Consider the following 27,218-nt stretch of genomic DNA (forward strand, 5'->3'; position numbering starts at 1 on the left):
AAGCAGTGTCTTTGGACTTTGGTAGAGAACATTTCTCAGAAGCTTTACAATTTAGAGATTTTTTGCAACACAGATATGGAAAAAGTAGATAGCATCTCACTCTGGTACACCCATCATGCACATGTTTTTGAAGGCCAATCACGAATGGAAAATCTGCAGACGCTGGAAATCCAAGCAGGACACACAAAATGCTGGAGGAACTCAGCAGGCCAGGCAGCATCTATGGAAAAGAGTACAGTCAACATTTGAGGCTGAGATCCTTCGTTAGGACTGGGGGAAAAAATGATGAGGAGTCCAGAGTAAGAAAGGGCAGTGGGTAAATTTTCTGATCATTGGTGTCCACCTGAAGGTTGTAGCAGGGGGAATATATGTCATTACATACCAGGACAAAATATTGAAACCTCCACAATGCAGAAGATTATTCTAGCACAATGGTAAATTGCCATAAGAGCATAAAACGCAGGAACAGAATTAGGCTATTCAGCCCATTGAGTCTCCTCTGCCATTCCATCATGGCTGATTTATTATCCCGCTCAAGTCCATTCTCCTGCCTTCTCCCTGTAACTTTTGACACTCTTACTAATCAAGAACCTATCAACCTCCTCTTTACAGGCAATAAAAACACAAACTTTTTTTATGCAAATAAAAGATTTAATACTTCTGTTTAAACAGTTCCGGATATATCCATGTCTATCAGCAGTCTCTGTTCTATGAAGCAGAGACTTGTCTGGGCTGTGAACATCCAACGATGGGATGAGCTTGGTGAATTGATTCAGTACTCCAGGAGGAGGCTATGATCCGGTGACAGTACAGATGGATTAGCAGGATCCTTTACTGACTTCAGTAGATCTCCACCAGATTTACAGCAGCACTCTAGTAGGACTCGAGCGAGAGACTAACAGGACTCTAGCAAGTATTATTCAATGTAATCATGGGGTACTAACAAAGTGGGGAGGTAATTATAGTTTCAATAGAGTCCTGCTGGAAAACAGACAGTACAATGGGACCACAGGGCAATAACAGGCCACACAAACATAGCGGTAACTGGGCACTAACAGGGTCGTAGCAGAGCAGTAATAGAGCAGTTAAAAGCGCAGTGATAGATTAGCAATCTGGCATTAATGGCTTGAATATGGCACAAAGAAACCTCTTAACAACATTGATGAGGCATGCAAATATGTATGGTGGGCGTTAACAGGGCTCAGAACAGGCATGCCCACAGGTAGTTTTGCAACATTTCTGCTCCTCTGGACAGTCTCCATCATGTTGGCAGAACTCAGCACACATCTTAGTTCCTCGGGGCAAGGAGCACCTTCCTGGTTTCACTGTGTGAACACAAGCAACACCACATCAAAAGCTGAGGCATCAGTGTAGGCAAGAGGAAAAGCGGCCATCTGCTTGCGCACAGAATCAGAATCAGAATCGAAACCAGGTTTAATACCATGAAATTAGTTTTTTTTGCGGCAGCAATACATAAAACATACTATAAATTACAATAAGAAATATATAGTCTATTAAAAATGCAATTAAATAAATTGTGCAAAAAGAGCAAAACTAGTGAAGTAGTGTTCATGGGTTGGGTCAGAAATCTGATGGTGGAGTGGAAGAAGCTGTTCCTGAAACATTGAGTGTGTCTTCAGGCTCCTGTACCTCCTCCCTGATAAGAGAAGAGAGCATGTCCTGGATAATGGGGGTCTTTAACGATGAATGCTGCCTTTTTGAGCCCTCACATTTTGAAGATGTCCGGTTGGACTTTAGAATGGTTCAGGGGCAGGGTAGACATACAACATGAAAATAAACAGGTTAGTTTTGGTCAATCCCATTACCATTTATATGTCCTGACGAAGGGTCTCGGCCTGAAACGTCGACTGCGCCTCTTCCTATAGATGCTGCTTGGCCTGCTGCGTTCACCAGCAACTTTGATGTATGTTACCATTTATAGGTTTATTTATTATAAAGGAAAATCCCCTAGAGAATTTAACATTGTACACAATTGGCCTTACCAAAGACTTATACAACTGCATCATAACATCCCAACTCCTATACTCATTCCCCCGATGAAGGCCAGTGTGCTAAGTGCCTTTTTCACTACCTATTCTTCCCTTGACAGCACTTTCAACAAACTACACACTTATACTCCAAGGTTGCTCTGTTCCAGTACTTTTGCTACTGCCCTTCCATTGATAATAAAAGTCATACTCTGTCTGGACTTACCAAAATGCATCACCTCACACTTATCTATATTGAAATCCATTTATCATTCCTTGGACCTTCGTCCCCAACTGATCAAGATCCTCCCGTTATCTCCAATAACCTTCTTCACTATCAACAACACTTACTAATTTTGTGTCATCTTCAAATTTGCTGATCAACCCTTATGTATTCACATCCAAATCATTTATTAAATGACAAGGGTCCCAACACCAACCCTTGTGGCTCACCTCTAGTTACCAGTTTCCATTCTAAGAAACAATCTTCAACCACCACCCTCCAAGCCACCTTACTAGCTCCCCTTGGATTCCATGGGACCTAAGTTTTTACACCAGCCTGCCAAGTGGGACCTTGTCAAAGACCTTGCTAAAGTCCAAATAGACAATATTCATTGCCCTACCCTCAGTTGCCCTGCTGGTTACCTCTTCAAAGAACACTAAAAGTTTCAACCAACATGATTTCCCACATGCAAAGCCATGCTGACTCCTCCCTCCTATTCAGAGTTTACCTGTCCAAATGCTGGTAGATCCTATCCCTCAGATAACTTCTCCACTATTAATGTCAAGCTGACCAGCCTATAGTTCCCTGGCTTGTGCTTGCTACCCTTCTTAACAATAGGACAACGTTAATCACTTTGCATTCTTCAGAAATGTCACCAGTGACTAATGATGGAGCAAGTTTCTCTGCAAGGATTTCCACAATTTCCTCTCTACAATGTCCAAGGGTGTTCTCAGTCAGGTACTGGAGATTTATCTACCTTAGTGCATATAAGGCTGCAGATGTGCCTTCCCTGGTAGCATGAATGTCCTCCAAAACATTTCCACTTGTTTCCCTTATCTCTTGAGAAATATAATTTTATCCTCAGTAAACACTGAGGAGAAATAATCATTAAAATCCCCCCCGTCTTCTGTGGCTGGAGACTGGGTGGCCTTGCTGATCTCTGAGGAGTCCTACTCTCTTCTTAGCTGTCCTTTTACTGTTACTATATCTATAAAACTATTTGGGATTTTCCATACCCTTCCCTGCCTTCACCTCCTTTTAGCCTTCTCAATTTCCCTCATTTCTTTTCAAATATTGATCAAGGGATTCACTCATTCCCAACCTTTTAAACCCAATGTATGCTTTCTTCTTTAACTTGAACAGACCCCTTAATATCACTTGTCAGCCGAGGTTTCCTAAACATAGCCATTTACTCTTCACTCTAACAGAGACATGCTGTCCCTGACTCTAGATATCTCACTCTTATAGCCTCCCACTTGCCATTTGTTCCTTTCCCTTCAAGTAGGCTCTCTCAGTCAACCTCTGCTAGTTCCTGCCTAATTCCCTTAGTTAGTCCTGTTCTAGTTTAGGACCCTAACCTGTTGACATGTCCTATCTTTTAACGTCACTATCTTAAAACTAATAGAATTATGGTCAGTAGAGTGATGATGTTCTCTGACTGCCACCTCTGTTCCTTAACCTGCTTTGATCCCCAAGAGGAGGTCCAATATTGTACCCTGCCTAGTCTAACCCTCTGTACATTGACTCAAGAAACGTTCCTGGATGTATTCCACAAATTGCCCTTTCAGGCCATTAACACTCTGGATGTCCCAGTCAATACCAGGGAAATTAAATTTCCCACTAACAGAACCCTGCTATTCTTACAACCATGCACAATTTCTCTATACACCGGCTCCTCAAGTTCCTGCTGTTATTGGGGATTTACAATACAGCCCTGTAGAATGAAGCTCTCCTTCTTGTTTTTAAGTTTTAAACATATGGCATCCGTTAGTCTTGCGAGACCATGGATCTGCATCTGGAAAGTCTTCACTCTCCAGGGCGCAGGCCTGGGCAAGGTTGTATAGAAGACCGGCAGTTGCCCATGCTGCAGGTCTCCCCTCCTCCACGACACCGATGTTGTCCAAGGGCCGATACAGCTTGGCACCGGTGTCGTCGCAGAGCGCTGTGTGGTTAAGTTCCTTGCTCAAGGACACAACACGCTGCCTTGGCTGGGGCTCGAACTCATGACCTTCAGGCTGCTAGTCGAATGCCTTAACCACTTGGCCACGTGCCCACACTATGGACTCACTGGACAATCCTCAAAGAAGGTCACTTCTAAAAACTGTTGTTTTGTCCTGTGCTATCAAACAGGCAACAACCCTCTTCACTTACCTGTATCCCTGTCACCCCTGTCACTCCTGTATCACTGAATACTGAGCTGCCAGTCGAGACATTCAGATTAGATTAAAAATCTAATTTTACATAAAAGTTTAAGGTGATTTATTTCAATCTGAAATCCACCATAAATTTGAATGAAGCACATTAGAGAGGCATAAGCTTTGATTGTCTCTGTTAGATTGAAAAACTCCATTGAAAAGTATAACAAGAAAATTAGCCCAGCTGGAAAGCTACTAGGAAACACTAAAGATGGGAAGGAAAAGGCTTATAATGTTACTAAAAAAGATTGAGGTCTGTGAAAATGTCAGAATTAACCACAGTAGGAGTAAAACAGTGTTAAAGAAAGGAGAAGGTGAGTATAAACATAGACTAGAAAGAAATATATAAACAGCTGGCATTTGATTCGACACATTATCTGCAATTAAAGTGGATCCCTTGTAGACCAAGATGGAAGAAATTATATTTATGAATGAGGAAATCAAACTAAGATAATACTGGAATATATTGACAAGAAAGTGGTGACAGGGCTCTTAGAAGATAATAAGATTGGGTGCAGTCAGTAGATCTTCTATACAGAGCCCCACAAGCTTTATCAACAATATCAGAGTTAGGAGTATAGTCAAGTAAAAGTCAAAGTAAATTCAATATCAAAGTATGTATAGATCGCCAAACACTACCTTGAGATTAATTTAGGGTAAATATATTGGCAGAGACTGAGGATTGATTATACAGTGAAAAGCAGGTTGTAGGAATAAATGGCGTCACACATGAAATGCTGGAAGAACTCAGCAGATCAGGCAGCATCTACGGAAAAAGATTTTCCATAGATGCTGCCTGACCTTCTGAGTTCCTCCAGTATTTGGTGTGTGTTGCCTTGGATTTCCAGCATCGGCAGGTTTTCTTGTGTTTGTGAGTAGGAATAAATGGCCCATTTCCAATTGGGAGGCTAAGGTTGGGTTGCCATGGGGATAGGATCTAGGGCTATCACAATCTTTATCAGCGATTCAGATGGGGAGATTATCTGACTTCTATGTTTTGTGCTCTTGGTGTAACTTGCTCCAGGTGTAGCCTACCTTGTTGGGGAGTGGCACATGTGTGCCCACACCCATTGCTGCAGCATTTCTCATCATCTGGGCAGTCACTGTCATCTGTACAATATTCAGCACACACTCCAACTCCTCTATGTCTTCGAGGACAGATCCCAGGCTTACCTACAGGAGTTAAACACATTGCAGTTGGAACTGGATCAGACTGTGAAGTACAACTCTCACAATATTCAGTGAAATAAATTGGCCTGCACACTTCTTGATCTGGTGCTCCTTGTTTCAAGGGCATAACAACAGAAGACTGCCCCGAACCCTTGTTCAACTCTTCTCCTTACTTTGATACTAGCTCATAAGTCTAGATTCATTAGTTTTAGGCATCGCACACAAAATGCTGGAGGAACTCAGCAGCTGAGTCAGAATCTACAGATGGAAATAGAAATGTGATGGGCCATGACCCTCCATCAGGACTGGGAAGGAAGGGGAGCAGAGCCAGCATAAGAAGGTAGAGTGCACATTTGCGATCAACTCATCCTCCCACTTTCGTTACGGGGATAAGGTTTCCATTGTCGTCACATAATACCAGCCAGCCTCCATATCCAGCACATCGCTCTCTGCGACCTCCACCATCTCCAAAGGAATCGTACCACTAACACACCTTCCTCCACCCCCTCCACTTTCCAGAATTGCTCTCTACATGACTCCCTCATCCATTCGTCCCTCCCCACTGGTCAGCCTCAAGGCACTTATCCCTGCCACTGTAGCAACTGCAACTTCTGCCTCCCTCACCACCATTCAGGCCCTGAACAATCCTTCCAGCTAAGGCAATGCTTCACCTACAAGTCTGTTGGAGTCTTCTATTGTATCCGGTATTCCTGATGCGGCCTCCTCTACACTGGTAAGAGCTGATGAAGATTGGGTCACCGCTTCGTCAAGCACCTTCACTTCCTCTGCCACAAAAGGCAGAATCTCCTGGTGGCTACCAATTTCAATTTGATTTCCCATTCCCAAACTGATATCTGTCCATTGCCTCCTCTACTGTTACAATGAGGCTAACACTGGGTTGGAAGAACAACACCTCATATTCTGTCTGATGCCATGAATGCTGATTTCTCTATCTTCCAGTAATCACTCTCCCACTTCCCTTCTCTCTTTTTCCATTTTTCCATTCCCCATTCTGGTTACCCTTGCACTCCTATCCTCACTTTCCCAACACCTCCTTCTGGTTACCTCCCCCCCTCCCCCCTCTCCCACCTAGCCCCTTTCTCTTTCTTCCATGGTCTACTTCCTCTTCAGCCTATCACATTCCACCTATCACCTCCCAGCTCTTATATCATCCCCTCCACCCATCCACCTTCCCTCTCACCTGGTCTCACCTGTCACCTCCCAGCTCTTATATCATCCCCTCCACCCATCCACCTTCCCTCTCACCTGGTCTCACCTATCACCTGCCAGCTTGTACTTACCCTCATCTCCATCCACCTTCATATTCTGGCTTCTGCCCCCTTCTTTCCCAGTCCTGATTAAGGATCTTGGCCCAAAATGTCGACTGTTTATTCCCCTCCAGAGATGCTACTTGACCTGCTGAGTTCTCCAGCATTTCATGTGTGTTGTTCAAGATTTCCGATATCTGCAATCTCCCTTGTGTCTTAGTTTTAGACATGTTGCTTCTCCATTGAGTTTGTTTTACCTAGTTCAAGATGCACCGTAAGTACAGATTGTGAGTAATTAGATCAATTTCTGGTCCTAAAGGATCATCCAAATTTTGATATAGTGTAACGCTTTTGCCGAATGTTAAGGAAATAATGACATAGATTGGCAACTTGGCAATAGGTCAGCTCAAGTTCAAGTTCAATTGTCATTCAACCATACACAGAAATACAGCCAAACAAAACAACGTTCCTCCAGGGCCAAGGTACGAAACCCAGTATCAACAGTCACACACCGTACATATAGCACATATAATTATGACAGCAGAAAAAAAATTACAAAGAAAAATAGCCAAAGTCCCTGAGTGTCATGGCCTGTGGATTGATGGTGACTGGATGCTGTTCTGGAGCCACGTTTCTGCAAGAACAAGCTGCAGCAGTTCCTCATCTCACGCAAGTGCAACCACAGATGAACGCAATCCACTTTGTCTTCCCAGCGGTGAACACTGGAAGGGCCAGCCGCCAACCCAGTCCGGAATCTAGTGGCACACCAGCAATTCCGGCTTCTCAACAGGCAACCCTGAGGCCTGAGGGTCTTGTCCGTGCAACAACTGAGTCGACACAGTGCCTTGCAGGAACCGTTACTAGAGAATTGGGGCCAATGGTCACACAGCAACAGGGTCTCCTAAAGGGGAAATGTGTCAGCACAAGGCCAAGAATATTATCCACGTGATTGTTTGAGCACATTGTTGTGTGTGTCCCTAAAATTGTTTCAAGCCGATCTTAAAAGCTTGCGATATTCTGCAATGTGATTTAAAACATAGCATAGCTGGGCTCCCGTATATAACACCACACTTCTTCAGAATCAACAGGTGTTACTGAAAAACTCAAGCCCTTAGTTCTAGATATTCCCACAAGGAGAAGCATCCTCTTCATATTTGGCCAGCCAAAGCCCCTCATGAATTTGTATGAGGGGCCAATAAGTGCAGGATCTAATGTCTCAAAGGTGGAGGTCCTCATGCCCCATGAGTGGAGGGCTAATGTTCTACCAGTGGAGAAGCTGATGTCTCATTAGTGAGGAAGTGAAGAGGTCAATATCCCACCAATAGAGGACTTACTGGTCTTTATATTCCATGAATGGGGGGATTCATTGGGAGGAATTTCTTCGGCCATGGAGTGGTGAATCTGTGGGATTTGTTGCCACAAAGAGCAGAAGAACCCACGTCATTGTGTGAATTTAAGGCAGAAATTGTTAGGTTATTGATTGGGAAGGGGAATAAGGGATACACAGAGAAGACATGAGAATGAGGTTGAGGGAGAAAAGGATCACTGTTGATTGAATGGTAGAGCAGGATTGAAGGGCTGAATGGCCTAATTCTGTGCCTATTTCTTACGGTCTTATTTCTCAAGTAGGGTCCCAATTTCCTCTGAGTAGGGAAACCGAAGACCCAAAATAGTGGACGTGATGTCTCATTCTAGTCAAAAACCTAATGGGTCACAGAATCTGGCAATGAGGATGAATTGGAAACAGAAGAGACTGAGATGCTGGAACCTGGTATTGGGTGTTGATATAAAATTGTCAATTCCTTTCCTGTCACAGATGTTGCTTCGCCCACGAATTTCCTTCAGTAGCTTGTTTGTTGTAATGAGGCTGAGGTGAGAATAAAGGCTGAGTAAGCTGGGGAACGACAAGACTATAACAGGCTTCCAAAAGGGGTTCTCATCACATACGATTAGGGGACCGTGACTACAAATGGTGTTTGAGGAAAAAGCAAACAAGATTTAGGGTGAATATATTTAAAGTTGGAAAGATATCACAAAAGATGGGAAACATAGTCCTGTTGAAGGATCTCTGCTCAAACTCCTCTTGCCAGTGATCATGGAGACTATTGTTGCTGAACAGAGGTTGGCTGAAGACACTTCAGCTCAACCAAACACAGGAATGTAGCTCTGACAGCATTCTAGTGCAATTTTTGGAGGATTCCTGTCTCAACACTGAGGAGCATAAAGCTCTTGATTGCATTCAGCAGCATGTAGTATTGATATGCTGCAGACCTAGACAAGTGCTCCATGCTCTATGTTTGTAAGACCTAATCTGAAGACAGGATGGCACGGCGTGCTGGTAAATGTGAACACATGGACTTGGCAAAACCAATCGATATATTTCCAGAGTGTGAAGAGACTGTTCATCTTCCTGGTGATTACAAGGTTAGTCTGAACCGAGCAGTGGATGGTGCACCTTATCCACTGCCCATGTCCCGGGATCTGTATGTTGTTTGATGCTGAACTGTTCTTTTGAATCTTGGCAAGTGAAGAGTGTACCATCGTGCTGATACAGTCTCCAATGTGATGGTGTACTCCCGTCACGTAGAGCAGCCATGTGTAATGTTCTTTCTCAGTATGATGAACTGGAATTGGAATTGATTTATTATTGTCACATGTAATGAGGCACAGTGCAAAGCTCATCTTGCATACTGCACACAGAGATCAGTTCATTACACACTGCATTGAGGTATTACAGGGTAAAATTATCAGAGTGCAGAATAAAGTGTAGCAGCTGCAGAGAAAGTGCAGTGCAGGTGGACAATGGGGTGCAAGATGATAATGAGGTTGATTATGTCAAGAGTCCCCTATGTTGTACTCATTCATCTTATAACATGAGGTGGATGCTATTCTTGTGCCTGCTGGTACATGCTTTCAGGATTTTGTTTCTTCTGCCCAGTGGGATAGGGGGAGAAGATAGAATTCCCAAGGTGGGTGGGGTCTTTGATTATGCTGGTTGCTTTACTGAGACAGTGAAAAGTGTGGACAGGGTCCATGGAGGGAAGACTGCTTTCCTGCGATGTTCTGAGCTGTATTCACAGCCCTCCTCTGCCATTTCTTGTGGTCTCAGGCTGAGCAATTGCCACACCAAACCATGATGCATCCATTTAGGAAGCCTTCTATGGAACATCAATAAAAATTGGCAAGGGACAATAGGGACCATGCCAAATTTCATTAACCTCCTGAGGAGGTTGAGGCATTGGTGAGTCTAGGTCATGGCATCTATGTGGTTAGACCTGAACAGTCTATTAGTGATGTTCACTCCTAGGAACTTGAAGCTCTCAGATCTATCAACCTTGACACTGTTGATGTAAACAGGAGCATGTGCACTACCCCTGCCTTCTTGAAATCAATTACCGGTCCTTTTTATTTCCAGTTTTTGAAATTAAGGCTGTTGCCATGACACCATGTTATTAATTGCTCTGTTTCCTTCCTATACTCTGACTTAACATTACTTGAGCTTCGCCCCACTACAGTGGGACCATCTGTAAAATTGTAGATGGAGTTAAAGCAGAACGTGGCCATGCAGTCACGAGTGTACAGGGAGTAGAGTGGGAGAAGGTGGAGCTTTGCGGGGCACCAGTGTTGAGAATAACCATGGCAGAGGCACTGCTGCTTATTCTTCCTGATTGAGGTCACCAAGGACCCAGCTGCAGTGGGAAACTTCCAACTCTCAGAGCTGGGTGATGAGCTTGCTGAGAATTATATTATTGAGGGTAGAGCTGCAGTCAATAAACAATCATCTAACATAGGCTTCTTTACTGTCCAGTTGCTCTAGAAATGAGTGTAGGGCCCCTTACTGTAGACCAGGTGAACCAAAGCAGCTGACACTAAACATTTATGAAAAGTATGTCAATGCAGGACATTCCACACAAGATAATTTAGCCCCGAAGATCTTCCAGGCTATCATTGCTTTGGTTTACACAGTATCCTTCATTATCACTTTGACCATGATGATATACCGAGTTTCAAAGCAACAGTGAAGAACCCTAGGGTTTGTGCTCTGAGATGATCCCTGATGCAGTCTGTGATGCACTTCCTAGGAATGTTCAGCAATGGTGTCTGTTGTCTTCCTAAGTATAGTCATTTGGTTTGTTCTGAGATGTAAATTCTAAGTGTGTTCTCAGATATTAAGATAGAAAGGTGTAGATATTTAGAGGACCTGAGCTCCTCATGAATCATTGCAAGTTAATATGAAGGAGTTTAGAAGAATGAGAGGTGATATCTCATTGAAAAATACAATAAAAACCTGATTCAGGACTGAGTTAAAAAGGAATATCTCCATCCAAAGGATAGAGAATTTCTGGAATTCTCTGTTACTGTTGCAGTACAGTTACCAAATACAGTACATCCAGGGCAGAGATGGAGAGAATTTAGCTCTGAAGGGGATCGAGTGATGTCAGATTAGTTCAGGAAGTGGCTTCTCCTGCTGCTGCTGCTTCTGTTCTTACTCACAAGTGTGTTCACCGGGTGTTTGCTGTGACTTCATCCAAGGTATTTTCCAAAGAGCAAGTTCATAGTTTTACGAGTTATGAAGACCAGGCTTGTTCTCCTGTGAATGAGGTGAGGGGTGAGGTGAAGAGTGAGGTGAGAAATACTTACTGAATGCCGGAGGCACACAGACTGCGCCGCAATCATACACGCAGCACTTGTCCGCACCAGGGCAGTCTTCGTCACACTTGCATCCACGCTTTGTCACCGCTACCACCAGTCTCCGTGGACACCGTCCGGATTTAACTGCTGCCAAACACAAAGCACACAATAGTCATTCTCCATTTATACTGAGTATCACAAACCTATATAAGGTAATCATGAAGGATTTAGCCAATATGAACTGGAAATCACAGTGACCTTTAATGGAACACAGTCTGAGCCGGAGACATCAGAGCGTCAAGAGAATGTGGTCATGGGGAAGAAGCAAAGGAAACATTCCAATTCAATGGCATATTATATAATCTTGGGACATCCCAAAACATCTTACACTCATTAAAACGCTTTTGAAGGACAATTACTGTTGAATTCATTGTGAGCAACTATTTTCCCCCCTGGAATTTCACACAAATTGCACTGAGTTAAAAACAGGAAAAGCTGGTCTTGTGATGTGTGTTGGAAACAAATACTGTATCATTCCAGAGCAGTGGAAAGAATTTCCCTGTTCTTGTTGTTAGTAGAATTATTATGTCCAACTAAATTGGCTCCTTCAACAGGGCCACATTCCCTAAGTTTATCAGCCAAAGTAATGTCCCCAGGCCTCCAAAGGGGGAAGGAATTATGACCTGTGACAGAAGGTCTGACAGGGACATAGTCCTGCAGTCAGCAGATAGAGTAACAGAGTCCTAGAGCACGACAGTACAGAAACAGGCCCTTCAGTCATCTAATCCATGCTGAACTATTATTCTGCCTAGTCCTATCAACATTCACCTGATCCATAACCCTCCACACCCCTCCCATCCTTGTACATACCCAAATTTCTCCTCATTGTTGAAATCAAATCCACATCCACCACTTTCACTGGGAGCTCGTCCACACTCTCACCGTGCTCTGACTGAAGAAGTTCTTCCTCAGAACTGGCCTCATTATAGTACTAAAGCAAGGGCCTTTGTGCAGGAAACGGGTTAGTCAGTGTCAAGAAGCCCAACTGTGGTAAAACCAGGGCGGACAACATTGAAGTGAATTAATAGAAATTTGATCTTTTTGTGCATTTATTTCTGGTCGCCCACGTTGAGGTTTTAGAGAGGGATGCAGAAGTGGCTCACCAGCAGGCAGCCTGGATTTAGAGGGCATGTGCTATAGGGAGAGGTTGGATAAAGCAGCAGAAGCTTAGGGGAGATCTGATAGAGGTATTTAAGATTATGAGAAGCATGGATAGACAGCCAATATCTTTCGCCCAGGGTTGAAATGATTAATACCAGAGGGCATGCACATGTGAGAGGGGGTATGTTCAAAGGAGATGTGTGGGGCAAGTGTTTTACAGAGAGACTGGCGGATGCCTGGATTGCACTGGCATTGGTAGAGGCACAGGAACATAGAGGAAACGGAAGGATATGGACATTCTGTCGGCAGTAGGGATTAGCTTAGTTGGCCATTTGATTACTAATTTAGTTAGTTCAGCACAACTCTGTAGGCCAAATGGCTTGTTCCTGTGCTCTACCGTTCTTGTCCTTGCTAATGGTCCAGATTTTGGAGGGTAATGTTCCAGCAAACGACTCATTTCACTGCATCCAATGACCATCAGTCTGAAACATTTATAAATGGATTCAGTAGGGTCAGGTGCTATATATTTACTAATCCTTGTCCAGCCTTGTTATGTATAAGGTCACCGTAGATATCTGCAGGATCCTGTGTCACAAGATTTGCTTTCAGCACAGGTACATGGAAGCTGAGTGGAAACTGACGTTTAGTTTAGGGAATATGCCGACCAAAGGCACCTGCCTCCTAAATTCTCCCTGTTCTGTTTTTTTATGGGTAAGTCACAGCAATTTTGAATTATTTTTGTGCACACTTCCTGTAGGTCTCACCCTTTGGAAAACTGGACAGGGTTTCAGAGTACAATATACCCAGCTCGGATGTCATATCTCTGACACATTTCTTGCACAAGATGACACCAAGATACACACTGCTCATTCTTTCCAGCAGAAACCTGAACCAGGATTATGATACACATTTTCAGGTTACTCACAATTGAACAAGGAGCACCCCAGGCAATATGGGAGACACTCCTTGAGATAAAGTGTCCCAGCTGTCTCTCAGAGCACCAATGTCTCTACATTCCTTCTTATTTCCTGATCTTCTTGCAGCACTGCTCCAGACACCAGGATCTTTCCACAGGGCAAGGCAGTTCAATCCTGTTGGCGCCCGTGGTACTGGGGCCACTCATGGAAAGCAGCCGAACCGAGACCACACTGTGACCAAGGGATCTCAGTTTCAGATTCAGATTTACTTATCAACACATACAGTGAAATGAGTTGTTTGCATTAATAGCCGACACGCTGGAGGCCAACATAGTATGCCCACAATGCTCAGAGTAACACAGAACACAACTAAACAAGCCCCTTTCCTCTCTCTCACTCCCACGCACGGATAATCCTCCAGCAGCAGGACAGATCTCTGGGGTTCAAAGTTCAAAGTAAATTTATTATCATATATATATATATATATGTCACATTTACAACCTTGAGATTTATTTTCTTGCAGGCACACTCAGTAGATTCAAGAATCATAACAGAATCGATGAAAGACCGCACCCAACAGAGCAGACAAACAACCAATGTGCAAAACACTACAAACTGTGCAAATACAAAAGAGGAAAAAAGAATAATAACTAAGTAATAAATATTGAGAACATGAGATGAAGAGTCCATTGGTTGTGGGAACAGCTCAGTGATGGAATGAGTGAAATTGAGAGAAGTTATCCTATTGGTTCAGGAGCCTGATGGTTGAGGGGTAATAACTGTTCCTGAACCCGGTAGTGTGAATCATGAGGCTCCTGTACCATTTTCCTGATGGCAGCAGTGAGAAGAGAGCATGACCTGGCTGGTGGGGGTCTTTTGACAGCGGATGCTGCTTTCCTGTGACAGCGCTCCATGTAGACGTGCTCAGTGGAGGGGAAGGTTTTAATTGTGATGAACGGAGCTGTAACCACTACTTTTTGTAAGATTTTCCATTCAAGGGCACTAGTGTTTCCGTACCAGGCTGAGATGCAATCAATATACTCTCCACCACACATCTATAGAAGTTTATCAAAGTTTTAGATGTCATAACAAATCTTTGCAAACGTCTCATGAAGTAGAGGTGCTGCTGGGCTTTCTTTGTAATGGCACTTACGTGCTGGGCCCGGAACAGATCCTCTGAAATGATAACTGAGGAATTTCAAGCTGCTGACCCTCTGATGAGGACTGGCTCATGGACCTCCAATTTCCTCCTCCTGAAGTCAATAATCAGCTCCTCGGTCTTGCTGACATTGAGTGAGAGGTTGTTGCTGTGGCACCATTCAGCCAGATTTTCAATCTCCGTCCTACATGCCGATTTGTCACCACTTTTGATTCGGCCAACAACAGTGGTGTTTTCAGCACACTTACAGTAAATATGGTATTGGAACTGTGCTTAGCCTCACCCTTATAATTACAAAGTGAGTAGAGCGGGGGGGCTAAACACACAGCTTTGTGGTACACCTGTGCTGATGGAGATTGTGGAGGACATGTAGTTGCCAATCTGAACTGACTGGAGTCTGCAAGTGAGGAATTGAGAATCCAATTGCACACGGAGGTATTGCGGCCGAGGTCTTGAAGCTTATTGATTAGTTTTGAAGGGATAATAACATTGAATGCCGAGCTGTAGTTGATAAAGAGCATCCTGATATATGTATCATTGCTGTTCAGATGTTCCAGGGTTGGGTGAAGAGCCAATGATAATCCATCTGGGCTGGATGCTTTCTGTGAGTTCACCCCGCCCCCCCCACCAAAGGATATTCTCACGCCAACCTCAGAGACTGAAATCACAGGGTCATCAGGGACTGTGGGAGTTTGTGAAGCTTCCTCTACGTTTTGATGGTCAAAATGAGAATAGAAGGCATTGAGATCATCTGGAAGCGAAGCCCTGCTGTCATCTATGTCGCCTGAGTTCACTTTGTAAGAGGTAATAGCATTCAAGCCTGGCCACAGGCATTGAGTATTCTTCATTGATTCAAGTTTAGTCTGGAATTGCCACTTGGCCCATGAGCTGGCTTTCCAGAAATCGTACCTGGACTTCTTATATTTTACTTGGCCTCCAGGCATGAATGCCACTGATCTGGCTCTCAGAAGATTGTGGATTTCATGGTTCATCCAGGGCTTCTTGTTGGGGAAGACTCTGAATGATATTGTGGGGACACACTCATCTACGACCTTTTATAAAATCCATGACAATTCTGGCATATTCATTCAGATCCTCTGGTGAGTCCTTGAACACGGCCCAGTCCACAGACTCGAAGCAACCCTTAGCTGTTTCTCTGCCTCCCGCAACGACCTTCACATTGTCCTTATCTCTGGAGCCTTGCTCTTTAGCCTCTGCCTGTATCAGCCCAGGACTATACCAAAATGCAGCCATCGGATCATGACTTCCGGACTTCTGATTGGCTTTGGGTTATGATCTTCTGTATCAAACCCTGGACTATGCTGGGGGTCAAAAACTGACTGCACCAACTGACCAGCCGTCAGGCATCCTCAAGCCTCCTGCTCGCAAGGACATGCACTGACCTGGAACAACACAACAACTAGAGATGCCCTTTGTCCTCATGTCCACATCGCTGGCCTTTTGATGGCAGAGCTGAGGTTTGGACTCCCAATGTCCTGTGTCCCATATCTACGCCGCGGGCCTTTTGACCGCAGAGTGGAGGCCTCATTTCTGAATGTCCTTCATCACCTCTCCACATCGCAGCCCTCGAAACGCGGGTGTGGAGTGAAGGCTTGACCTCCAACTCCTCCATATCCCTGTCCCTAAATCCTAAACTGACCCCTAACTCCCTTCCCTGTCGCCAAAACCATTCCTATGAACTTAAAAAAGCACTAAGTCTGAACCACAATCTCAACACAGACTGCAGCTCAGTGCCATCTTGAAGTGGTCTGGAGTGCATCTGGCCCCTGTCCAGCCCAATCAACAACAGATGTTCACTGTGCTGCCCTGCTTCCCAGATGACATTGTGAGGGAGGGAAGAGGGTGGTAGATGCCAGTGTGGAGGGAGGAGGGTGGTAGATGCCAGTGAGAGGGAGGGAGAAAGATGGTAGATGCCAGTGTGAAGGAGGGAGGAGGATGATAGATGCCAGTGTGAAGGAAGGAGGAGGATGGTAGATGCCAGTGTGAAGGAAGGAGGAGGATGGTAGATGCCAGTGAGCGCGAGGGAGAAAGATGGTAGATGCCAGTGTGAAGGAGGGAGGATGGTAGATGCCAGTGTGAAGCAGGGAGAAAGATGGTAGATGTCAGTGTGAAGGAGGGAGGATGGTAGATGCCAGTGTGAAGCAGGAAGGATGGTAGATGCCAGTGTGAAGGAGGGAGAAGGGTGGCAGTTGCCAGTGTGAAAGAGGGAAGAGGATGGTAGATGCCAGTGTGAGGGAGGAGGATGGTGGATGCCAGTGTGAAGGAGGGCGGGTGGTAGATGCCAGTGTGAAGGAGGGAGGGTGGTAGATGCCAGTGTGAAGGAGGGAGGGTGGTAGATGCCAGAGTGAAGGAGGGAGGAGGATGGTAGATGCCAGTGTGAAGGAGGGAGAAAGATGGTAGATGCCAGTGTGAAGGAGGGAGGAGGGTGGTAGATGCCAGTGTGAAGGAGGGAGGATGGTAGATGCCAGTGTGAAGGAGGGAGGAGGGTGGTGGATGCCAGTGTGAAGGAGGAGGATGGTGGATGCCAGTGTGAAGGAGGGAGGAGGGTGGTGGATGCCAGTGTGAAGGAGGGAGGATGGTAGATGCCAATGTGAAGGAGGGAGGAGGGTGGTGGATGCCAGTGTGAAGGAGGAGGATGGTGGATGCCAGTGTGAAGGAGGGAGGAGGGTGGTGGATGCCAGTGTGAAGGAGGGAGGATGGTAGATGCCAATGTGAAGCAGGGAAGAGGGTGGTAGATGCCAGTGTGAAGGAGGAGGATGGTGGATGCCAATGTGAAGGAGGGAGGGTGGTAGATGTCAGTGTGAAGGAGGGAGGGTGGTAGATGCCAGTGTGAAGGAGGGAGAAAGATGGTAGATGCCAGTGTGAAGGAGGGAGGAGGGTGGTAGATGCCAGTGTGAAGGAGGGAGGATGGTAGATGCCAGTGTGAAGGAGGGAGGAGGGTGGTGGATGCCAGTGTGAAGGAGGAGGATGGTGGATGCCAGTGTGAAGGAGGGAGGAGGGTGGTGGATGCCAGTGTGAAGGAGGGAGGATGGTAGATGCCAATGTGAAGGAGGGAGGAGGGTGGTGGATGCCAGTGTGAAGGAGGAGGATGGTGGATGCCAGTGTGAAGGAGGGAGGAGGGTGGTGGATGCCAGTGTGAAGGAGGGAGGATGGTAGATGCCAATGTGAAGGAGGGAAGAGGGTGGTAGATGCCAGTGTGAAGGAGGAGGATGGTGGATGCCAATGTGAAGGAGGGAGGGTGGTAGATGTCAGTGTGAAGGAGGGAGGGTGGTAGATGCCAGTGTGAAGGAGGAGGATGGTGGATGCCAGTGTGAAGGAGGGAGGAGGGTGGTAGATGCCAGTGTGAAGGAGGGAGGATGGTAGATGCCAATGTGAAGGAGGGAAGAGGGTGGTAGATGCCAGTGTGAAGGAGGAGGATGGTGGATGCCAATGTGAAGGAGGGAGGGTGGTAGATGTCAGTGTGAAGGAGGGAGGGTGGTAGATGCCAGTGTGAAGGAGGAGGATGGTGGATGCCAGTGTGAAGGAGGGAGGGTGGTAGATGTCAGTGTGAAGGAGGGAGGGTGGTAGATGCCAGTGTGAAGGAGGGAGGGTGGTAGATGACAGTGTGAGGGAGAAGGATGATAGATGCCACTGTGAGGGAGGAGAATGGTAGATGCCAGTGTGAAGGCAGGAGAAAGATGGTAGATGCCAGTGTGAAGGCAGGAGAAAGATGGTAGATGCCAGTGTGAAGGAAGGAGGATGGTAGATGCCAGTGTGAAGGAGGGAGAAAGATGGTAAATGCCAGTGTGGAGGAGGGAGAAAGATGGTAAATGCCAGTGTGGAGGAGGGAGAAGGGTTGCAGTTGCCAGTGTGAAAGAGGGAAGAGGATGGTAGATGCCAGTGTGAGGGAGGAGGATGGTGGATGCCAGTGTGAAGAGGGCAGGTGGTAGATGCCAGTGTGAAGGAGGGAGGGTGGTAGATGCCAGTGTGAAGGAGGGAGGGTGGTAGATGCCAGTGTGGAGGGAGGGGGATGATAGATGCCAGTGTGAAGGGAGGGGGATGATAGATGCCAGTGTGAAGGGAGGGAGGAGGATGGTGGATGCCAGTGTGACGGGAGGGAGGAGGATGGTAGATGCCAGTGTGAAGGGAGGGAGGATGGTAGATGCCAGTGTGAAGGAGGGAGAAAGATGGTAAATGCCAGTGTGGAGGAGGGAGAAAGATGGTAGATGTCAGTGTGAAGGAGGGAGGATGGTAGATGCCAGTGTGAAAGAGGGAGAAGGGTGGCAGTTGCCAGTGTGAAAGAGGGATGAGGATGGTAGATGCCAGTGTGAGGGAGGAGGATGGTGGATGCCAGTGTGAAGGAGGGCAGGTGGTAGATGCCAGTGTGAAGGAGAGAGGGTGGTAGATGCCAGTGTGAAGGAGGGAGGGTGGTAGATGCCAGTGTGAGGGAGAAGGATGATAGATGCCACTGTAAGGGAGAAGAATGGTAGATGCCAGTGTGAAGGAGGGAGGGTAGTAGATGCCAGTGTGAAGGAGGGAGGGTGGTAGATGCCAGTGTGGAGGAGGTAGGATGGTAGATGCCAGTGAAGGAGGGAGGAGGATGGTAGATGCCAGCGTGAAGGAGGGAGGATGGCAGATGCCAGTGTGAAGGAGGGAGTAGGATGATAGATGCCAGTGTGAAGGAGGGAGAAAGATGGTAGATGCCAGTATGAAGGAGGGAGAAAGATGGTAGATACCAGTGTGGAGGAGGGAGAAAGATGGTAGATGCCAGTGTGAAGGAGGGAGAAAGATGGTAGATGCCAGTGTGAAGGAGGGAGAAAGATGGTAGATGCCAGTGTGGAGGAGGGAGGATGGTAGATGCCAGTATGAAGGAGGGAGAAAGATGGTAGATGCCAGTGTGGAGGAGGGAGAAAGATGATAGATTCCAGTGTGGAGGAGGGAGAAAGATGGTAGATGCCAGTGTGAAGGAGGGAGAAAGATGGTAGATGCCAGTGTGAAGGAGGGAGAAAGATGGTAGATGCCAGTGTGGAGGAGGGAGGATGGTAGATGCCAGAATGAAGGAGGGAGAAAGATGGTAGATGCCAGTGTGGAGGAGGGAGAAAGATGGTAGATTCCAGTGTGGAGGAGGGAGGATGGTAGATGTCAGTGTGAGGGAAGAAGGACAGCAGATGCCAGTATGAAGGAGGGAAATCAGATGGCAGAGAGGAAGAATCTGTTCCTGAACTGCCTCCTTAGTCATATATCGATGTTAATAACATTACTGACCAAATGATAAGTTCTAATCAGTCACTCTCTGAAAGTCACAAATGTGTATTCACATCTCAGATATTATTCCTGACAGGTGATGACACATACATTGATACTGCCTGTCAGATTTATTTTGATGTTGATAATCTCACTGTTGATAACCGTACTGGTACAGAACACACTGCTACATATTGATCTTCCTATTCTCTTCAGTAGATACCAGCATATCTCAATTGACACCTGTACCAACACCAACAACAAACATTCCAATAGATGCCAATGGCTAGGTTGATGACCACAAAAATTCCTGAATATATCTGCTTACATTGACACTCTCTGATAGATGTCATTACATATATTGACACTAATACCTACATGGGTAATGATGTCTATATCGTTGCAGACCCAAGATAGGTAACAATATCAGAACTGACTTCAAAATAACCCATGTGCACATTGACTTGTAGATTCTCCACTTGTTACTAATTTCTAAATTGATACCATTGTTAGCTAATTATACAATTTATGTTTGCCCCAGTTCTTTGATAATCACAGTATTGATACTGAGACTATTTCTCCCCAGTAGGACTAACTTCAACACTGTCAGCAATATACCATTAGTAACTGAGTAAGTTAACAGACAAAGCATCCTCCAAAGAACACTGACTGAGATACTGGTACAGTGGTCAAGTTACCAGACTAGTAATCCAGAGATCCAAGTACAAATCTCACTTCAAAATTTAAATCCAGGTAATAGTCAGGATTTTTATATATATATATATAAACTTGTTGTCTGTGATGATGACATAAAACTACTCTTTGAGGGGGATGAAGTTTGCTGTCTTGATTCAGGCAGCAACATCCAGCTAAAGATCTGCCCTCCAGAGCTGGTAGCAATTATAGCGAAGCTGCACCAGTGCAGTACAGTGACAACATTGGCATCTACCCAATGATATGGAAAATTGCCCATTGTCCTGTTCACACAGAGCAAGACAAGTGCAGTTCAGCCAGTTTATGCCCCTGGTCTTCATTAAAGTGATGGAAGGAGTTGTTTACAGAATTATCAATTGGTACTTGGTAGTGCGGTAGTTAAATTACCAATTAATCCAGAGGCGCCAGTTCTAATTCCACTGCAGCCCTGCAGTTAGTAATCTAGAACAACTAGTTCTGGCAATGACAACCACAAAATCTAATGGATTGTCATGAACTTCCCTGGCAGAGGGAAATCTGGCACCCTTACCTGATCAGTTCAATATGTCTTTGACAATCGAATTAACTCTTAATTGGCCTGTCAGACCTGTGAAGCTGGATCATCTCCACGTTCTCAAGGTCATTTTGGGATAGCCAGCAAATGGTGGCCCTAGTGACAGCCAGACCCTGAAAAAATGGTTAAATTAAAAAAAAACTTCTCGTCAATGACCTAGTTCAGATTTTGCAAGGACCATGCAGCTGCAAACCCTACTGTGGTGTTAATTCAAACTTCAGAGTACCAGAGATGGGATAAAAATGATGCTCTTTGACACAAGGGTTGCATTTGGCCTCATTAAGGAGCATTGATAGCACCAAAGTCGCTGAGTATCAATGGCCCTGTAAGTGGGTCATGATTGTTGGTCCATAGTCTCAGCACCAGGCCTTCACAATAGGAGTTCCTCAGGGCAGTGTCCCAGTTTCAACAATGATCTTTCTTGGGTCAAAAAGTCAAAAGTGGGGCTAAAATACATTTCATTGCTTCTTTATTAGGTACACCTGCTCATTAATGCAATTATCTAATCAGTCAATCATGTGACAGCAACATAATGGAAAATTGCCATAACGGAAAATTGCACGCAGACATGGTCAAGGGGTTCAGTTTTTGTTCAGACCAAACATCAGAATGGGAAAGAAATGACTGCGGATGATTGTTAGTGCCAGAAGGGGTGGTTTAAGTATCTCAGAAATTGATGATCTCCTGGGATTTTTATGCTCAACATTGTTCAGAGTTTACAGAGAATAGTATGCAAAATGAAAAGCATTCAGTGAGTGGCAGATCTGTGGGTGAAAATGACTTGTTAATAAGAGCGGTCAGAGGAGAATGATTGGTTCAAGCTGACAGTAACAGCAGTGTGCAGAAAAGCAATTCTGAAGGCGTGACACATTGAACCTTCAGGTGGATGGACAACAGCATCAGAAAGCCACAAATATACACTCAGTGTATCTTAAAACCTGTCGATGCTAGAAATACAGTGTGCTGGGTAATGCCTTGAAGGGAGAAACAGAGATAATGTTTCAGGGATGTTTGCTAACATATGCACAAAGTTCAATTCCATTTTCAAGTCCATAGAAAATGAACCAATTGATATCTACATGGATACGGCCACTCTGCAAACAAAAATTCAAAGTTTCTACTTTCAGTAGCAATTACATTTTTAAGTTTCTAAGTTTTTAAGGATCTGGCATGTCTGGAAAGGCCAACATTCATTGACTATGGGAAGGAAAGGAAGGAGGTACAGGAGCCTTAGGTCCCACACCACTAGGTTCAGGTATAGTTATTACCCTACAACCATCAGGCTCCTGAACCGGTGTGGATAACTTCACTCACCTCAACTCTGAACTGATCACAGAACACAACCCATGGACTCACTTTCAAGGACTCTACAACTTACGTTATCAGGATTATTTATTTGTTGTTGTTGTTACTATTATTATTTGTTTTTTTTATTTACACAGTTTGTCTTCTTTTGCATGTTGGTTACTTGTCATTCTTTGTGTGTAGTTTTTCATTGATTCTATCGCATTTCTTTTTTCTACTGTGAATGCCTGCAAAAAATGAATCTCACGGTTGTATATCGTGACATATACGCATGTACCTTTATAATAAATTTACCTTAAAATTTGAACTTTATCCCAAGGTACTCCCTTGAGGGAGAATGCTGAGCCAGTGACTTGCAAGGCTGTGAGGAGGTTCAACCACTTGGGTGGATTTGAAGTCACATATAGTCAAGACCGTGTAAGGGCATTAATGAACAGGAACATTTGAGCTGAGGGAGTGAATCAGGTTAACCAGTATGTTTGTTTAACAGGCATTAGTCAAGGACCAGCTTTTAGCTTATAGCTTTAAATTACAGAAAGTTGTAAAATTAGTCAGCTCCATCATGAGTACTAGCATCCATGGTATCCAAGACATCTTCAAAGAGCAGTGCCTCAGGAAGACAGTGTCCGTCAGTAAGGACCCCCACCACTCAGAACATGTCCTCTTCTCATTGTTACTGGCAGGAAGGAGGTAAAAAGCCCGAAGGCACACACTCAGCGATTCAGGAACAGCTTCTTCCTCTCTGCCATCCGATTCCTAAATGGACGTGAATCCCTGAACACTATCTCACTACTTTTTAAAATTCATTTTTGTTTTTGCAATACTTACATTAACTTACTTATTTATATATATATTTATTGTAATTCAGTTTTCCCCCCATATTTATCATGTATTGCATTGCACTGGTGCCTCAAAGTTAACAAATTTCACAACATATGCTGGTGATATGAAACCTGATTCGGATTCTGAACTCTATGCTGGTTACAATGCTCTCTAATGTATATGTTGGTGCTGTTGTTTTCCTTCACTCACAGATCACATATGCACAGGCCCCAATTTTCCTGGCTGAATGAACCCTTTCAGCAATTTCTCAGAAAGTCACGATTTTCTCTAATTGCAGCTGCTTTCTGCATTTGTTCAGTCTGGGTGGGTTTCTCCCTGGACCCCAGACTGACATTTGCCTTCAGTGCCACTGAAATGAGTCTCTGTGTCGAGTCTGAACACATGTTGCTATAATTGAATCTCTGTTGATTTGAAGTCAAAGCAAGAAACAGATGCTCATTATAAAGCCATAGCTAACCGTCTAGCTGGAGGGGAATGTGTGGCAGGGACAAGGTGAGATGCAGAAAAACACAAAATGCTGGAAGAACCCAGCAGGTCAGGCAGCATCTATGGAAAGGAATTAGCAGTTGATATTTTGGGCCGAGACCCCCTCATCAGGACATTTTGTATGTGTTACTCTGGATTTCCAGCATCTGCAGAATCTCTTGTATTTACACAGAGGGAGACAACTGTCATGGGGTGCTGCAGCTCCCCCCCTCCCCCTCCCACAACCTGAGGTAACTTTGAGAGCCTCAATCTGCCACTTGGTGTATTTCTTGTCTTTTATTTCACCTTTGAAAGGAGAAGTAAAGCCTTTTACATTTCTAGTGCAGACTCATCACTGGAGTCAAATGGGAAGACCGATGACATGAGCCATACACAAAATGGTGGAGGAACTCAGCAAGTCAAGCAGCATCTGTGGAGGGGAATGAACAGTCAATGTTTCAGGCTAAAACCCTTCATCAGGACTCTTCAAAATCTCTTCCAGCACTTTGCGTGTTGGTGCTCCAGATTTCCAGCACCTGCAGAATCTTTTGTGTCTCTGATGTGTCAATGACAAGACTTTGCTTCAAGCAAAATATGTGGGTATCAGGAGTTTCTGATCTCCACCATCCCTATTCAGCAGGAAGTACTCTCTATCATGAGGAAAAAATAAATAACTTGCAATTAAATAGCTCCTATAACATCCTGATGGCCTTTACAGACAAGATACTTCAGTAATGTAGGCATTTAGGTAATATGGAAGACATTGAATGGGGTGCAGCCAGATATGCTGGTGATTTTAGTAAAGCTATTACAATGTGTCAGTGAACTAAAGGCCCAGACACTGATGCAGAGCAGAATAGAACCACTCATAGAGTGCTGTGTAATGCACAGCCATGATATCACAGAATAAAATCTCTCGTAGAGTGCTGTGTAATTTACAGTCATGATATCACAGCACCCTATGTGTAATGCGATATCCCTATATTATACTTTCTCATACTTATCTATATACTGCTGAGCTGCTGTGTAGATCGCCTGTGAATTATTACATTGCTCAGAATGTTGAATAACTGCAAGCTGCTTGGGCTTCACAAACTTTCCCTGTATTTCCATGTTGATGTAGGGAGGAAAGGCACCAGGAGATGGGCAGAAAAGGGAGAGAGAGAAGCTGGCAGGAAAGGGGAAGGTATAATGCAAAAAAGACATAGAGGGAGTTAAACAAGGAAGTTTGAGAGTGTAAGAGTCAGGAAAACAAAGGGGAAAGAGATTTAAAAAACAGAAAGGGAAGAAGGAGGATAAATAACAGAGGCAGGAACTAGACAAACTGGGGATGGTGGGAGAGGGAATGTGCAATGGACCCCAAGTAAGGCTGCATTAGGAGTGCAGTGGTAACTCCCGACACCACCCTCTATCTCACAGGGAGTACCATGTCGATTTAACAGAATGACAGCTGGAAAACAGAAGGTGACTGGGTTAGTTGATTGAAATTTTCACGATGGAAAATAGTCAATGGAGAAAAGTGATTCTTGTGAGTTGAGGAATCCAACAGTAGGGGTCAGGACCAAAAATACCAGAGCAAAGATGTTCAAGGGAAGAGTCGGCAACCATTGGCATACACTGATGGCAGGAAGGAATCAGAACTGTCTTCGGCATGTGCTAGTGATATCAATCTTAAATCAACGTTTGACATAGTAATCAACTAAAAACAGTTATTAGTAGTTATGTGTGGGGTTAGCACACTCTACACACTGGAACAAGCTGACAGGGCTAACAGAATGGCCTGCTTTTGTTCTCATGTTTCTAAAGTTATGAAGGGTAGAGAGTGAATTGAACAGCAAAGAGAAAAGGAGATGCTGCCTACCCTGCTGACTCCCTGGGTATTTTTTGTGTGTGTCGCTCAGAAAAGGAGGCAGACAGGAAGAACAGACAGAATAGAAAATAAGTTAATTTGAAGAGAGAGAGAGAGTGATGCAGAAGGAGACAGACGTAGGCAGACAGAAGACAAGAGAGTGGGGAAGATGTGAGGGAAGGGGTAAATCAAGCCAGAGAGAGAAGGTAAATCAGCCAGGGTTGTTCTGATGGTCATTGGCTCGGAATAAGACCTAGCAGCTGAAGCTGAATACAGTACTCACAGAAGCCAGCAGCATTTAGCTGCCTGCTGAAAGTGAAAAGAATTTACATAGAATGGGTTTCTCCCGGTACCGTTCATACAACTCGAGGGTAATGAGAACGTCTGAGATATGGAGAGAGTGGTGAACTCACCCGTGAAGTTGAGTCCTTGGGTTGAGGTTGAACCCAGCCACAGTAGGATCGTGGCAAGGGTGAGGACCAGGACGAGACGGTCGGGAAACCATGTCCTCATGTCCAGGGGTGAAGAAGCAACAGCAAGTGTGACGGCGGAGACACAGGGAATGAAACACGTCTGTAACCAGTCTGGTGAGGGTAGATCTCATTACCTCAAGTATTTCAAATATTCAGCCTGGGACCTAGCCAATACCATACATAATGTCTGGGCAGAAGCTTAATGCCAGTTAGGATTTAAATCTGTTTCCAATTTAGCTGCATCCCTCCAGGGTCCTAGTGCTGCCAGCATAGCCTCAGAATATGTAGTCATGTGTTTGGTTAAGATTTTGTCTGCAGTAACTTTCAGAATTGCAATTCTTGGCAGTGGAAGAAGTACAAAAACATTTACAATGAAAATCCTGGAGCTGAGAAGTTCTGTTTGCCAAGATAGTTTGAATAGGCTGAGGCTCTTTTCCCCAGCAAAAAGAGTAATCTGAGAATGGTTAAGGATTTGAAAGAGTAGATATCAGGGAAACATTTCCACAAACTGGGGAGCAGAGCAGTGGATCATAAATACTAGTACTGCTCTGAGTGGGCTGTTGGTGGGAGTGATTCTTCTCTGGGACAATGAGGAAACCTGTTCCTCCAGTTCAGGGGATACAGTTCTGGGCATCACTTCCAGTAAAGGAAAATTAATCTTGTCCTACTCAGGGTCATCATGTCATTGAGAACTTCTGATCTTGTCTTGGCATCATAATGAACCAAGTTTGTCAATCAATTCCTCTCTAATGATGGTCTCCTAGCCACCTTGTAACATGACATCCCAATTCTTGTACTCTGTGCTCTGTCCAGTGAAGGCAAACATACCACTCGCCTTTGTCACCAGCTTGTCTTCCTGGTTTGCTACTTCCAGGGGACCACGGGAACTCAGTGCATCACGTCCATTCAACAGAGGCCAATAATAAAAGAAAACAGCAAAGATTAGAAAACTAAAAGCAAAACTAGAATAGCTAGAATTACTCAGATGGTCAGGCTGTATTTATGATAAGGGAAGCAGTTAAATTTTTACGCCAAGGACCTTTCGAGGCCAACAACCTG

At 44.8% G+C, this 27,218-nt stretch overlaps 1 protein-coding gene across 1 annotated transcript; it reads right to left on the minus strand.

The window, feature by feature from the left end:
- Positions 1-618: 618 nt before the first annotated feature.
- wfdc2 (WAP four-disulfide core domain 2) lies at positions 619-26,335 on the minus strand. The gene is made up of 4 exons (XM_063031550.1): positions 26,100-26,335; positions 11,486-11,623; positions 5,442-5,579; positions 619-1,325 (listed from the first exon to the last, which is right to left on the minus strand). The coding sequence occupies exons 1-4, from the start codon at positions 26,197-26,199 to the stop codon at positions 1,192-1,194; spliced, it is 510 nt and encodes a 169-aa protein (XP_062887620.1). The 5' UTR covers positions 26,200-26,335; the 3' UTR covers positions 619-1,191.
- Positions 26,336-27,218: the final 883 nt, after the last annotated feature.

This window comes from Mobula hypostoma, chromosome 2 (genome assembly GCF_963921235.1).
Source record: "Mobula hypostoma chromosome 2, sMobHyp1.1, whole genome shotgun sequence".
In the NCBI taxonomy this organism is placed as follows: domain Eukaryota; kingdom Metazoa; phylum Chordata; class Chondrichthyes; order Myliobatiformes; family Myliobatidae; genus Mobula; species Mobula hypostoma.

Bases quoted from the DNA above. Each gene is read 5' to 3' on its own strand.
- wfdc2 (XM_063031550.1), bottom strand. From the start codon at position 26,199: ATGAGGACATGGTTTCCCGACCGTCTCGTCCTGGTCCTCACCCTTGCC. The intron at 5,580-11,485 runs GTAAGTATTTCT...TAACTCCTGTAG, and splicing joins CTGTGTGCCTCCGGCATTCA to GTAAGCCTGGGATCTGTCCT. The intron at 1,326-5,441 runs GTAGGCTACACC...GTGTTCACACAG, and splicing joins ATGTGCCACTCCCCAACAAG to TGAAACCAGGAAGGTGCTCC.